Source organism: Nylanderia fulva, unplaced genomic scaffold, assembly GCF_048542155.1.
Source record: "Nylanderia fulva isolate GAGA-0341 unplaced genomic scaffold, ASM4854215v1 Scaffold19, whole genome shotgun sequence".
NCBI classification, from domain to species: Eukaryota; Metazoa; Arthropoda; class Insecta; order Hymenoptera; family Formicidae; genus Nylanderia; species Nylanderia fulva.
Window position 1 is genome coordinate 585,938 of NW_028190161.1, and position 16,459 is coordinate 602,396.

Consider the following 16,459-nt stretch of genomic DNA (forward strand, 5'->3'; position numbering starts at 1 on the left):
TTCCATCTTGTTACCCATTCATTCAGACTTTCTGCTTTAACAAAGAATTAACTATTGCCGTTATAAAAGTTTATTAATCTTTCTTTCGTAATTTCTCTATATGAAAAGAGTTAATTCTTTTTAATAATTTGTCTTGTATGAAAGTTTTATATAAATATTTATTAATCTATGTCTTCGTAAATTTATCAGTCTATCAAAATGTTTAGTGTACTTTTTATATATATTAAAATTTATTGTGCACTTTAGCACGCATCGATATTTCCATTCTTCGATTTATTTAATGGAAACGTATTTCTACCAATATTTTCTTATTCCACAAAGACGCGGTTAACCAAGCATTCTGGTAACCTTCCATAAATCTTTCTTTCGACGAGCCAAGGACCCGACGATTGACTGGCGACATCGGTCGCCCTCGTATATCAATTATTAAGAGCTATATTCGTTCTCTTCTGTCGGAAGGATGGCAGACACCTCTCGGCAATCGCCTTGGAAGCCATCTCGTACTATCTCGAGTTGATTCCTGCGGGACCGAAATTGAGTCACATGTCCGAATAAAAGATTCAACGAGGAATACTATAAGTCCACTGAAATGTAGTAAATGGGCGAAAGTAGAAGCGTTAGATCGTAAATAAAAAAGAATTTGGAACACCCTCAATTATTCAATGTTGCTGGGAAAAAGTTGTGTCACATTATTCGTTGAATTTTTTCACGTTATAGAAATATTTATGTCGCTTCTCTGTCTCGATCTGAATTCTATTTCGGATATATCTTTCGCTAATCTTGTCACATTCGGAAACTGTTAGAAAATATGTATTTTCTTCCACTTATATTTTTACTTTCTTTTTAATCCAGTGCAAGCATTTCAGTCCGCTAAAAAAATCCGGTTTTAAACGATAATTTATAATATACTTACGAATCAGAATTAGTATTTTAGACAATATTTAATTAAACACACATAATTATATATACGTATAATTATATGTATAATAACATAATAAAAATCTAATGCGAAGAATAGAAGAAGAACGCGAGAAATAATCACTGTTCTAATGAATGTAAATATTTCTGCGATGAAATAAAATTCGGCAATGCGGAAGTAGAGTTTCTTGAAAAAAGTGGGTAATAAAAAGAGAGAACTGTCTCAAAGAGCGGTTACCGGGTAAAATACCGTACTAATTGCGCGTGATGCACCATTGTGGGTGGGCGTTTTCTGTTTACCTGGCTACTTGTTTGTACGAGCCCCGTTAGTTTACACTCACTATCGAGATCGTATTTTCCGATGCCGTTAATAACGAAAAAACCAGCTCGGTCACGGCTGAGACACCGGCACACCGACGAATTGTGCATTATATATTTACAAATCCCGTTTATGCGCGCTAGAGGAAGCGTAATAGCTGGACAACCAGGAGGAAAGACCCATTTTGCGCGTATTGAATTATGTACGAATCCTGCATTCCGTACAGGTAGAGAGAGGTTTTTTGTTCTTGCGAATAAACGCGTTTTTCAACCACCGCAATGTACAGTACATATATTAATTTTTTTTTTTTTTGTAAAATCTTAATAGATTTAAATGGCTCAAATAGATAGACGTAAATAAAGACTCAAATAAATAGACATATAATATATAACATTATATGATTGTATCTTCATCATATATTTGTTACATAATTATTCAATTACATTATCCAATTATATATATATATATATAATTTTAGCAATAAATGTATATACTGCATACATCATTTCTGTATTTTTTCCTATTAATTATATTATGACAGATTTATGTATAGAAATATTCAATATAATTAATATTTTTTATTAATTATTTTTAATTACATTTTTATATTAAGATTTAATTGTCTTCATGAATAAGATAAATTTATATAACTTTAACCGCGAAAATTGTTAAATTTAAATAATTATTTCCTTCTAAAAAATTAATTTACAATTCCATCTTAATTCTCTTAATTGCATCGCTTTATAAATAAATACCATTTATTTATGCAATTATTGATTAGAGTATAGTAAAATGCTATTTTATTATATTGCTATTATTTACGTAGCATTATAATTTTATAGAAAATGCAATTAATGATTAGTAACTAATGGATTAAAGTGCGTAAAATAATACGGATCAATAGTGCGAAAAAAATGTTAAATATAAGAAAAAGAGAAAAATTAAAGAGTTAAAAAGGATGTGTTAATATCCCAGATATAATGTAACATACGATGTATAGATAAACGCACGATAGTAATGGAAATGTATAATATCACATCTGCATTTCGGACCACAAATTGCCTCTTTAAGCCGGTTATTATAGCTTGAATAATGAATTCATTATGACCATTTAAATGTCGCAGGCCCGATAAAATACAATGATAATAACACTTTATAAAATACACTTTAATAACTGATAACAGATTAATATAATTGATAAATATTTCAATATCTACAACGTCATAAGTTGAAATATAACTTGTACACATTGTTTGCGCTGTTAATATATTTTTTAATCATCCAATATTGATTAAAATTTTATACAATGTATACAATATTTATTTCCTCAATTGAAGAATAAAAAAATTCTCGACTTGTTTGGATGAATTATTTCGTTTTTTGGACAATTCGTATGATATAGTACATGCCATACAAATTTTATCAAAAATAAAAATCTCTTGTAAATAACGGTTTAAAAGCTTGCTTTTTCTCTCGATTAGCATCACTAGTTACATTTGCATTAATCTCCGACATAATGTAGGCATATTAGCCCATTTTAATGTCCATTCGGAATAAACGGCGATGATCGTATCATGGCTGAATGAAATAATCGAGAAAACACGTGAAACATTGTTCTGTCATATATCGATATGACACTTCGACATTCGACTAGTGTTGGAGGCGCGTTCGAACGGAGATAACGAGCGATAGACTGTCTGTCCACGTTGTATAAGCGACGTTAAAGACGATAACGTTATCGTAGCTTGCTTCATCGTTATCGCACCCCGGAGGCGCTGCCCTCACAAGCCAACCTCTAAGGCAATCGACCTTCGCAGGCTTTCGTTTTGCACGCTAACTACTGCGCGCGGCCCTTCGAAGGGCCGTTGCTCCGATGTCTAGAGTAATTATAACGGTCATTTTGCAATTGCAACTTTGCTCATTTAAGTGGATAATTTCTCTGCGAAATGTCGTGTTCACGCCGCGTTGCACAATTAAAGTACCTTAACTGCAGTATTTATATATATCTATCTAAAACGCGTTATAATCCGATCCGCCAAAGAATTCGTGACAAAGTTCTATTCAAGATAATTCTATAGGATTTTATAATAATAATCAGATAAGATGGAATTGTAAATTAATATGTAACATTCTTTTAGAAGGAAATAATTATTTAAATTTGACAATTTTCGCGGAAGACAATTAAATCTTAATATAAAAATGTAATTAAAAATAATTAATAAAAAATATGAATTATATTGAATATTTCTATACATAAATCTGTCATAATATAATTAATTCAATCATTCTTGCGAAATGTAAATTTGTAAATAGCGTTTTACTTATTAACGGATTGATAGATAATGCAAATATTGCATGATGCAATAGAAACAGACACGTAGCTGTGTCTAATACATATAACTTAAAATATCGTTAATGTATGTCCAACTCGTTTTCTAGCAACATCACAGAATGCGAAAATTGCAGCAATAAACAAATGTATATAAGTATACGGGTTTCTAATTTCGCCAGGTGAAAGCGCATAAATGCAGATCGCGAACGCGGACATTGCAAAAATAACTTGCATAAATGCAGCCTACCACATGTTTATACATATTAAAAATACACTATGAAGATATCGTACTGTGCGTAGTCAGAATATTACACGACCGGAAATTACAAAATAAATTTCCATAAACTTTTTGTCAAACTGAGTTTTGATCGTACGAAATAGAATCGTATCATTTGATTGAAAATCAGCGCGGAAATCGGTGTGCAAATTATTCTTTTCTTCCTAAAGATTGTTTATTGATTTTGAAAGGTTCCAAAATAAGATCAAAACGTTCAACAAACAATATTTGGAAAGAAAACAATAATTTGCATATCGATTTCTGCACCTGACTTTTAATTAATCCGTTTCCCCACTTGCGAAAAATAAATAATGCCTATATCATTCATAATTGTTTAAAAAATTTTAGAAAAACAATTTTACAAAAAACATATATATCAATCAAATTCTTTCCATTAAAGTTGCACCGAGGTTTCGATGCAAAGGAAATAAAACTAAGCAATGAAAATTTCCTAGTCACGACTTGTTTAATGTTTTAAATCTCTCTTTCTCTGTTCTAAAGTTAATCTAGCAGAGACTTTAATCCGATTGGAAATCACGTAGAAGCAATTCGAAGCATCTTCATTCATCAATTGCATTGATCACGATGTTGACTTCACGAGCAAGTGCCTCTATTTCATAGAACTACGTGTCGTACGCCTCGTATATGTAATCAATACTCAAAGTTATTCAGTCGAAAGACTCGCAGTTTCGCAGAAAGTTTATTGGGTGCTAAACTTCTATCGATATCACGAGTAACTGTAAATAAAAATGATACTTTTTAAAATTATATTTTAATAATTAAAATAGACCGATGCGAATCATTTGTTGCATCGATGTTTATCGACTCTCGATTATCGATTTTGTTCGAAGAAGTTTTAATCGGCAGTGTTAATTAAAAAATGCATGCTTTGCACGACAACTTGTAAACTATGAAAAGCAAGTTTTAAAAATTGTTCTTTGAGAAAATATAACATGTAACGACAAAGGTTTAATCTTATTTTTCGCATAACTTAATTTTGCTTTAATTTTAATTGAGAACTAATTAGCGCGAATAATTATAAGAAAATTAATAGTAAATTTAATCTTATGATAAAATATGTTCTGATTTCAATTAAGACAAAGTTGATATCAACATATATTCAAAAATTAGAATTCTAATATATTTTCTAAGTAAGAATTATATTTTCTTAAAATAAATCAGTGAAAATGTTATCGATTGACAGTAACAAGATTTTTTTACCAAAAATTAGTATTCACATTTTGTCACTTTACTATCATTAACTAATTTTTAAAAAAAGGTAAATATTGTAGGCCAACTAAACGAACAATTAAATAAGATCTAAAGATTTATTAATAATTAAATAATTAAATTCTCATTCCGTTAGAGAAACAATATACAGCGTAAACGTTTCGACTGCACTACAGTCTTTTTCAATACATAAAAATTAAATATTAAAATACAAAGTTAAATATTAAAATACAAAGTTATAATTAACTAATGTTTCTCAGAATTAGTAACATTTCATTGTTTATAATACTATACTTATAACTAAAACCATTGTTTATTATCGGTAATAATATACTCGTTCTATTTAACGGAGTATATTTTTAAGGATTATAACATGTTAGTAATTGTGCTTTTGCCAACGTGCTATATTTGCTTTCTCATATATTATCGTTATCGCGAATTGCATAAAGTACCGATATAATACTGTAAGTAAATAAGCTGATGTTCTTAAAACCGAAATATGTTTGATAGTTGATAACGTTATCGTACTTATTGTGCAATAAATCGGTAATAATCTTCCATTTCTAGAGATATATAAATTTGTAAACGTTTGTAAACGTCAAGTGCAAATGTATCGCATCAAATATTATTTAATTCTACTTTTAATGTATACCAAAAATTAGAGCATTTCTTTGTACATGGTGTAATAAATCACAAATAGAGTATGTTTTACACAAAAACTTATTTATAGGTATTTTAATATTCGTGCTATAATTTATTGTGTAATTTAATGTTTTCAATGCTGATCGACAATAAGCTTATGCAATTTCCGCATTGCAAAAATTACGTGACTTCAAAAAAACCCGCATATGTCTATTATTAATGCCTTTTAAGACGTAACAGTTTTATTTCGTTTCATTCTCCAGCCACGCGGGTCATAAATAAATATCGATTTCGACATTTTGTGTTGTTTGCATTATTCACTACAACGAGTTTAATGTTTCCGTTCTCTACAGCCGATGGTACTCGCGTACACACCTGCGAGTTTGTTTTTTCTCCATTTTTAACATTTATTTTCACCTCTCGATGAAACTCAATCGCAATATTCCATCGTTAAGACTATACTTCGAAAAGAGATTAAAATTACTACGTCGACGCTGTTCATTGCAAAATATGTTTGTATTAATAAAACTGCAAAGTTTTTTGTGAATTGTAGCCTGGTATATCTGGGAAAAAAAATTATTCACGAAATCTTTCTTCAAATTGGACCTAACTTTAACATTTTTTCCAACATTTACTTTCTAGTTCAGCCTGTTAATCGTAATTGTTAATGGTAATTTATGAAATTATAGATATCACGCCTTTATACTTTTCGAAAGAAGTAAAGATTCACAGCTAAATTAAAACTAAGTTTGATATTGATCAATCAATTTTTAAGAAAGTACAAGTCCAAAAGATTTAATTTATTCATACATTACGTGAATAAATTTCTCAATTATTTTTAATAAGATAATTTTTTATTCAAATAATTATTCTATATTTTTTATATGTACAATTTTATTAATACTTTCTAATTTTTTAATTTCACACGCGCAATGAGTTTAATTAACTATATAAATTAATTCGTTATTACATCAATTTAATTAAAGGGTGGTATTTCTTTTTTATCGTTCGCAGCAGCTGCACAATTTTTTCGAAGCATATGATACGCGAAGAAAAAAAAAGAATACGATATGACGAAGCGAAATAGGTAGAATTGGTGTAGGAATGTCGCGAAGTGCATTAAAGTCTCGTCGGGATGGTTTCCGGGTGCAAAACTATCTCGCGCAAGGACTCGTTGGAAGTGGATACGATGGAAAACTTCGGCGCCGCAGAATCCGCCTTGGGGACAAACTAGACTTGTGCCAAATGGAGTCAACGTTTTCGCCAACGATGTTTCTCTTTCTCGCGATGGAGGCGACCTCGTGCAAGGAAGATGATAATGGGATCGAAAGGGGGAATGCGAGATGATAAACAAGTTGGGATGCTCCTCGATAAGAAACAGTCGAGTCGGTTAACTCTGATAAACGGTAGCAATAATTATATAATAAAGTGTCGATTTTTTTAAATACGTTAAAATATATTTGGCGTGTTGACTATTGAAAATAATTTTACTTGAACAAAAATTATATATATAAATTATAAAAAATTATATACATAAAAGAAACAGTCGAATCGGTTAACTCTGATAAACGGTAGCAATAATTATATAATAAAGTGTCGATTTTTTTAAATACGTTAAAATATATTTGGCGTGTTGACTATTGAAAATAATTTTACTTGAACAAAAATTATATATATAAATTATAAAAAATTATATACATAAAAGAGACACTCCATATTCATCACATTTAATTGATAGACTTGAAGCCGCAATAATGTTTGATACATAATTAGATAAATTGATTACGCACGTGAGATTGAGAAATAAGAAAATATCAATAGAATATTATAAAAGATAATAGAGAGAGAATAATTAATTATATATATAAATATAGAATTGAAGATGATCGAGTGGCTTTTTTTTAATTTTCACGATAACTTTCAAGATTAAAATTACTTTGTAATTTTTTGGAAACATACAATGAAATTAAATAATAATTAATCCAATGCTAATAAAAATAATGTTAATATTTAGTAATACATTATAACTAAAAAATAAAAAATAACAAAAAAAAACGTTTTTAATTTGTTAAATAATTTTATTAAATTTAATTTTGCCGTTTATTTCCTCTGTCTTTTATATGACTTTCGACAGTTAAATTTTTTAAATGCCTGCTCAAGAAGTGTCTGTTGCACGATTAACGGTATCTATAACGGGTTACGAAATAATTTAGACGCTGCAAAGAGGTCAACTCTCTGTTATTATCCATTTGTCGATCAAATATCCACCAATTTTTGCAATAACTATGCATTTAATATTTAGTATATTTAATTTTTCGAAGAATGGAGAATTTATTGTATATATAATGATACGTCGTGAAGATATAGAATAGATTTCAGAGGATTGGATGTGCACTCGTTCGTGGGAGATCTTTCAATTTCCAAGTAGAGTTTCTAATCCCGGGATACCGAATCCCGGGATCTCGGGATCCCGATCAATTTTACAATCTCGAAAATCCTCGGGATTCATCACCATAAATCCCGAAATTTCGGGATTTGCAGTTTCAGTAATTAATACTTATATAATATATTGATGTATACAAAAATTATACTTTAATAATTATTTCTAGTTTATCATTATCAATTATCAATATTTTTAATTGATATTTTAATGTGTTTATTAAAGATATATTTAATATATTTAATGTGTCCATATTTAAAACTTAGTTCCGAGTTTTAATATATATACATTAAGTATATATGTATAAGTATTTTATTCGTTTATGTTCCTAAAAAGTTTCAGAGTGTAATGTTTTATATTTTTAAAATTTTCAAAGTTGCGAGTTGCAAAAAGTTATTTTATTTTATTATTTTTTTTAAAGATTTCTTCTAATAAGTACATAAAAATAACATAACATAGTTATCTTTGATTTTAGTACTTAAAAATGACAAATTAGTAATTAAGAGGATAAACATAAATTTATTTTTTTTTGTTAATTAATAAAGTTATAATTTCTTAAATATTATTATTATTTTTGCTCCATATGTATAAACCCGGGACTAGTCCCGGGATCCCGAGATTGAGTGCAAAAAATCCCGTAATCCCGGAATTTTAAAATGTCTTCGGGATTGGAAACTCTATTTCCAAGTAAACGTATTGTTGAACTAATCGCGTTGCGAGCTCGGTAGTTTCATTAACGAGGATTTTGTGCAAGATTGGTAATGAGTCCTGCGTAGATCGATAATATGTTATGTTACGTTGCATTTATCGCTTGAAACAAAGCGATATTATGCCATATTAAATCGTATGAATTGAAAATGATTAAAACGACATGCACATATGTTTCCATTGTATTATCTTCCGGTATAAAATGTCATACTAGTAATGTTCAAATGTGAGATTACAAGGTACGGGTGAAATATTAATATCCGAGAATATTTAATAAAGTATTGTGCTTAATGGCTTAATAAAATTATGATATTCTTTGGAGTACAGAATGTTTTTAAACAGGCTTATATAAAAACAGTACAATGTGGCGTGCAAACCGCGTGTATATAACAAAGCATTATTCATTGCACTGCTACGTCGTTGCGCATCGTTAACGTACTCTCAGATACTGGAGTATTAATATACGTCATTATAGAAGAGAGGAAAGAGAGAGAGAAATGAGGATGTTCTCTGTGGCTAAAATAACTTGAAAGCGGTCAGTTGATAAAGCAAACGCCAAAGTGATTATATCGAAAAGCTAAAGTCAATTGATTTAATTCGATTGTACGTCTATGATTCTCTAATAATTATGATATATTTTCTCTTCTTGAAATTGCGTTGAAATTAATTGGATAAAAAAATATTTCATCTTTTATCGTATTTTTTGCTGTGCATATAGTAGCATTATCAAAATTTATCGTTAGAGATTGTTCTATCGGCATCGGCGCGACATTAAGTTCAGACTGACATGTGTATTTTTAAACCAGAGATAACTTTAGCTAAATAAATTTATTCGATTTAATAACAATCTCTTGACAAATATCTCTACTTACAAAACTCATAAAAAAATATACATATTATTATATCATATTTTAGCTAATAGCACAAAATGTTGAGTCTAATAATAATTGTTACACAAGAAGTGATGTAAAATGAAATTAATTAAATGCTGTATAATAAATTAACCCTTTAATTAAGAACCTACTAATATAATTATTGCACGATAAATAGATGATTTATCGATTAATATATTTCCGGATTATTTTGCGATTGAGTGATTGCGATAAAGATAAAATAAGCTATATAAAAGATTTTTTGTCTCTTATTCTTCAACTGTATGTTTTATTCATTCGACGCTTCCAAAAGCAACAGCGAATTTTTATCGTGCTCCAACATGAAGAGCGACTCGATCGATCGACAGTTTAAAGTGACTTGTTACTCCAAGATGAACAAATAATTAATTGTGAGAAGAAATTCGTGGAATGTATGTCGTATAGAACGTAAACAGGTCTTGTGCCAAATATATCTAATCTGGAGCACAATCGACGTGGCTAAAAAAAGTTCAAGAGGTGAGTAGTGATCATCATACTATTGACAAATGGTTTATAAATCAGATGCTCGTGCCATTTCTGGTATTTTTACATTACATCGATATGAAAAAAGATCTCTTTTTCTTCCATAAAAAAAAATATATATATATATATATATTTTTTTTTTTTAATTGCATACACATCTTTATCTGAAATATGTATATATTTTATTAAAATTCACGTGTGTGTTTTATGTGTGCAAAACACTATGCAATTTCGTCCTAATAAATTCATACGATCCTTTGTTTAATCAGCAAATAAAGCGTGATATATTTCCAATTATCCGCATTTCGATGCGCCTACGTGCCTGCGTGAATATTATTTCGCCGCGTTTGTTATGTCGGTCATGTGTTTCCACGTGAAAGCAATGACTTCAAGGCACCTGGGAGCAGCCTAACATCTTCTTATTATATGCTGAGGAGTTACTTTCGCGCGACGAGAGAGTGTCTTATTCGCACAGTTGAAATGGTACACGTCATCATTCTGTTCTCCAATGAGACTTGTCCACGTTGGAACTTTGACTCGAAGATAGGCGCGCACAGTGTCTCTTTCCTTCCTTCTTTCATCCTCTTTTTATACACTGCTGACGTCATCAAGAACACGCGCTCTCTTGTGCAATCAAGAATACTTTCGGTCTAGTTTGGAATTCGCGTTGCAAAATAAATCTGCATTTTTTAATATTTTAATACGCACAAAACACTTTTTTTCTGAAACTTGTAATTTTTTCTCTTTTTCAACTCCAATGAAATATTTTATAAAATAATTACCGCTAGATTTAAATAGATCAATTGTATTGAAACAATAAAAAATTTTTTTAGTAATTAATTTTTTTCAATTAAATTCTCTTAATTTTGCAATAGTCAGTTCAATTTTTTTGCAAATAATATTTAAAAATTTTAAACAATTACATATAATGAATTCTTCGAATCAGTTTTTTAAAAAACTAGATCGAAAAGTAATTAGATAAAAAATGAATAAAGAGCACATTCGACAGAATATTGTATCACTATTAGTGACTTTAATAAAATTGTTAGAATTGCTGTTTTTACCATAATATTTTTTATTGTGTATTTCAACTATTTTTAACTTTATCATGCAATAAAAAATTACGGGTTTTTCCACAGATGCTAATATATCAAACAGTTGTTTGATAGTTTCATATTCATTTTTTTTTTTTATTTAAAAACTGAAATTGAAATATCAGCTTAATATCGAAATATTGTATTCGTGGCACAAAATCATATCTCTCAATAAAATAAATTAATCAATTTGTTTTAAGTAACTCGTGACATCATCCAATTTCTGTTTCCGTCCATTCTATTTTTAACTTACACGATTGCCGCGATAAGCAACTCGTTTCATTTAGAAATTGATTGATTAAATCCGCAAAAACACCAAAGGAAAAACGTCGAAAACAAAAAATATATTGGAACCATTGCACGTAGAATATTCTATCAACACCAGAAGCTCCCATCATAGTTGTTAACAATTTAAAATTAATTAATCACCAAGACATCATCATCGTCGCGTTCTGCTGAATACGTTTCATTTAGAAATCGACAGAATAAATCCTCAAAAAATCCCAAAACGTGAAAAAATATTGGAACCATTACACGTAGAATATTCTATCAACACCAGAAGGTCTTATCATAGTTGTTAACAATTTTAAATTAATTAATCACCAAGACATCATCATCGTCGCGTTCTGCTGAATACGTTTCATTTAGAAATCGACAGATTAAATCCTCAAAAAATCCCAAAACGTGAAAAAATATTGGAACCATTGCACGTAGAATATTCTATCAACACCAGAAGCTCCCATCATAGTTGTTAACAATTTAAAATTAATTAATCACCAAGACATCATCATCGTCGCGTTCTGCTGAATACGTTTCATTTAGAAATCGACAGAATAAATCCTCAAAAAATCCCAAAACGTGAAAAAATATTGGAACCATTACACGTAGAATATTCTATCAACACCAGAAGCTCCCATCATAATTGTTAACGACTTTAACTTAATCAGCCACCAAGACATGATCGTCGTCGTGTTCTGCTGAAACGCAGACGTTCACGGTTCTCACTAATCCCGCCGTAAATCGGCACCCACTTACTGCTTAAGTCTGGTTAACAGGAAAATCGCTTGATCTCGCGCACACAATCACCAAACGGAATTCGAATTCCTCGCGATCCTCTCTTTTCGCAAAATGTCACACTGACCTTGAGTCGAACTTGCTGCCGTCCTGCAGCGTGCCGGTGTAGTGCATGGTCAGCTGGTCGCCCTTCTTCGACCTGACGTCGCATATCTCAGGCATGTACATCTTGTCCACCTTGAGGCCGTTCTCGTCGGCCCCGCAGAGAGCCACAATCGCCACCGCGAGCAGAAGAGCGTTACGGCACATCGCGAGCACGACACTCGCGCTGTTCGATGTGTGAGAGGCCATGTTCATCAGTCGACGGGTGCTCGTGAGCAACTGACTCCTCGCAGCGTTCTACGCCGGCGAGCCGCCTTCGGTTTCCCCATTCCATTCCGCCGTACCCAGAGCGCTGACGCCGTGCTCGGGACAGAGAACGGGACCAGCGGAACCAGACCAGACGAGGACGGAGAACCCGTGCCGTCACATTGCGCCGTCTCAATGGCCTCGCGGAATATGTAGGTCTCTCTACCTCTCGGGAAAGTCCTTTTCTCTCTCTCTATGCCTCTGGGCTTCCGCTCGCGACTTCTCGCTTCACGGAGAGAGAGCGCCTCGACTCTCCTCGTTCGTTTCATTTCACGTGGATCTCACGCGTCTCTTCCTCTCGTCGCTTATATATGTGTGTGCTCCACATCTCCGTCCCTTTCATGGTTGTATTCCAGAGTGCGAAGAGCGTCTCTCGCTCCGACCTGATTTTCTTCCTGCTTTCTCTCTCGCCGCTTCTCCACGTTCTCATCTCTCTTTCTCGTCGCCAGCGCGAGAGACGTCTTTCTCGTCTTGCTTCCGTCGGTGGTGTATATCACTAGGAGTCTGCGGCTTGCGCTGCACCCATCAGATCTAGGGGTGTTCTCTTTCATCCCTTCAGTCCTGTCTTCCGCACCTACGCGCGTCGTTGCGTCTTTCGTTACTCTCTCTCTCTCTCTCGACCCACCTTTTCAACCCCTTTCGCGCACGATTACCGATACAGGGGAATGCGACTCGCGCTCCGATTTTCACGAGATTCCACAGGTTCATCGAATCATGTATAAGCGAATGTTCGGCGAGGAAACCATTCTTTGTCGACGGTGAATCGAATTAAGGAATAAACTTCAGCCGAGAGAAATGTTAAACTTCACCGACGCCGATGGAGCCTATTAAAAATATATCGAGAACTTCGCTCACAAGTTTTTCTCATGCCAGATATAACCGTTCTCCGGTAGTAAGCTATTTAAATAAAGATTTCTTTTTATATTCAGATCAAATTTCTCAGGGATTTCTGTATTTGTTAGTTTTAATTAATGGATCATACAGGTAGTATTTACTCTATAATTTATAATATTAAGATATATCGTTTCATTTAATCATCCAAAAATTATATATTTAAATATATAATATTTTAAAAATTTAGCTGTAAATTAATATATATATATATATATATATATGTATTTTTTTATATTTATAATTCTAGTTACATTTTAAAAATAATATATCATATATATATAATTAGTTTTTCTCTCTATTTCACGTTCAGTTAAATATGTTACATGCATGTAAAAGAGTAAATGTTGAAGGAAAACTACGAAATATGAATGTAGGCCAGCACGATGGTGAAAGAAACGTATGTGAAAGCGCATTTGATTCGTTTCCCCTGGGATTCCATTCGATTTTGTCCACTTCGTCAAGCGGAGTTGTCCCTTTTACTTTATTTTCTTTTCGCGCAATCTTTGTCTCGTAGAGATCCCGCGTATTCATCTATCGCTCTTTAATTTCGTTCGCCGTCTCTCAACAGCCGCGCCTCGCGTTACATGTCATCCTGATCTCGTCGTTTATCACTGATGTCATCGTACCGCTGCTATGAAGCGCATCCGAGCGTTGCAATGCGCTTCCTTCCTACGCGGAGGAGAATTTCGTGGCTGTTTTGCGAAAACGCATGGATGTTTTACGGCGGTTGAAACTAAACGGTCGCTGTATTTTTTTTTTCTTTTTTTTTTTTTTTTTTTTGCGACGAAATCTCTGGCTTAATATTTTGCTCGAGGTCGGAATATTAAGCTACGAGTTTTCAATTGGTTCAATAAAAAAAAATCCCATTCGCTCTACGCGATAACAAAATTCATCTCTCGATGAATTATTTATGGGAGATTTCACGTACTAGTATGTAAATGCAATTCGCTGAGATATGTACATCGAATTCGCTAACTGTTACACTAAAATTTCCGGAAAGCATGCGCGTTTGAATAGTGATAGGCGGGATCGATCAAAGATTGCTTTTGTAATGGAATTTTGCGAATTGAAATTTTTGCTGCCAATATATAGGCGCAGTTATAGAGATTAACGATAAAATCAAATAATTGTCATATTACTGAAATATAATTAATGTACTATTAATATAATTAATAGTTTTTAATTATATTAGAATTTAAATTTATGTTTCATGGTTTATATATTATAATTAACATAATTAAAAATACAGAATGTATGCATATGTATAAATATTGTGAAAAAATATATTCTTTTGAAATGACAGAAATCTTTGTTTGTATGAATAATGAAAATTAAAATTTATATGTATAAACTATATTTATTAAAATTATTTTATATGCAAACGTAAAAATTTTTCAATATTTTAGAGACAAGAATTATATTTCCGACACACAATAGTTTAAAAAAAATTTCAAAAAAACCTGACCTATTCTGGTTAGATAATCTATTCTATCAGAGCATATAAAATTCTGGAATTTTACGTAGGAAAAATTTTCAAGTGTTTTATCGTTTCTCTTTACTTTAAAATTCGCTCATTTGTGAATGAACACGATACTTGGTACAAGAAAGAAACGCAAACGGGTTTATCGTGAGTCGTGTGTTCACAGTCCGGTAAACGATGGAGCGTAATATCATGAATAGCCATTTAATTAACATTTTAAATAGCGTTTAAAAAGCTTTACTTTTTAGCCAATAGCAAACTGTTTTGAACTTGACGTATTAAGCGCTTCCATTGGACTTTAGAATACTCACATTGATTGACAAGCAGGAGTTTCAAACAAAGCAAAACTCTGTTGCGCAGAATCTTGTTATCGGAGCAATCGCAAAGGGAGTTCTTCAAATATTAATTGTTAATAGAGCTTTTTTATTCTTCGCAGTTTATTTATATAAATTGTTAATATATATCTAATTTCGCGTAAATTCTCGTACTCTTACATTTATACCATAAAACTTTGGAAATATTCACTAGAAGAAAAAGCACTCACAATGTTAGATTTATAAACTTTCTAAGAGTAATATTCTCTGTTTTTATAAATTATTAGATACTCACTTTTACAGCTCATTGTTTTATAAAATTTTTATTTTAGTATATCTGTGAATATATAATTTTTTTAATTTATAAGCTTTTTACTTTTGTGAAAATCTGTGTTATAATCATACGTTTGTAGAATTGATAATTAGTTGATTATTTAAGTTATACAAACCTATAATTAATTTAAGAAATTATAGCTTCATTATTTAATTTTTACTAAAATTCTTTATTATTTTATCACATACTATTCATAAATTTGTTAAAAAAAACTTGAAATTTATAATTTTGATTGACTGATAATTTTGTATTCTATGCTATTTTAATTTTATTTTTCTCAGAGCAATAATTGAGTTTACCAAATGTAATATCACAAAGTTTCGCGTACGTAAATTTTTAATTTTAGAAATGATTGATTTTTGCAGACAATCAAAAATCAAACGTTTTAATCGGAACTCTTCCATAATTGTTTTATCTCTAAAACAATTATACGTGATTCGTGATTCATGTGTCACCGAGAAGAGAAAATTAGTGTCTCTATTCTTTAAAATTTTTACATTTTTCATCTTTTCGTGCAATTTTTGTTATTTTCACGGTATTCTTATATCTCTCACATAAAATACATTGAAGATTCTTGTAAAGAAACTTTCACAAATTTATTTTATTTATCACATACAAATTATAAAGGAGAAAGAGGGAAAAAAGAAATCAGATACGCTCT

At 31.3% G+C, this 16,459-nt stretch overlaps 1 protein-coding gene across 2 annotated transcripts in view; it reads right to left on the minus strand.

Moving 5' to 3' along the window:
* Fkbp14 (peptidyl-prolyl cis-trans isomerase Fkb14) overlaps nt 1–12,767 on the minus strand; it is a 63,606-nt gene extending 50,839 nt beyond the window's left edge. For both annotated transcript variants that reach the window (XM_029309154.2, XM_029309153.2), the window contains exon 1: nt 12,496–12,767. In XM_029309154.2, coding sequence (XP_029164987.1) covers nt 12,496–12,725 — 230 coding nt within the window. In that variant the 5' untranslated portion in view covers nt 12,726–12,767. The remainder of the gene's footprint in view (nt 1–12,495) is intronic.
* Nucleotides 12,768–16,459: the final 3,692 nt, after the last annotated feature.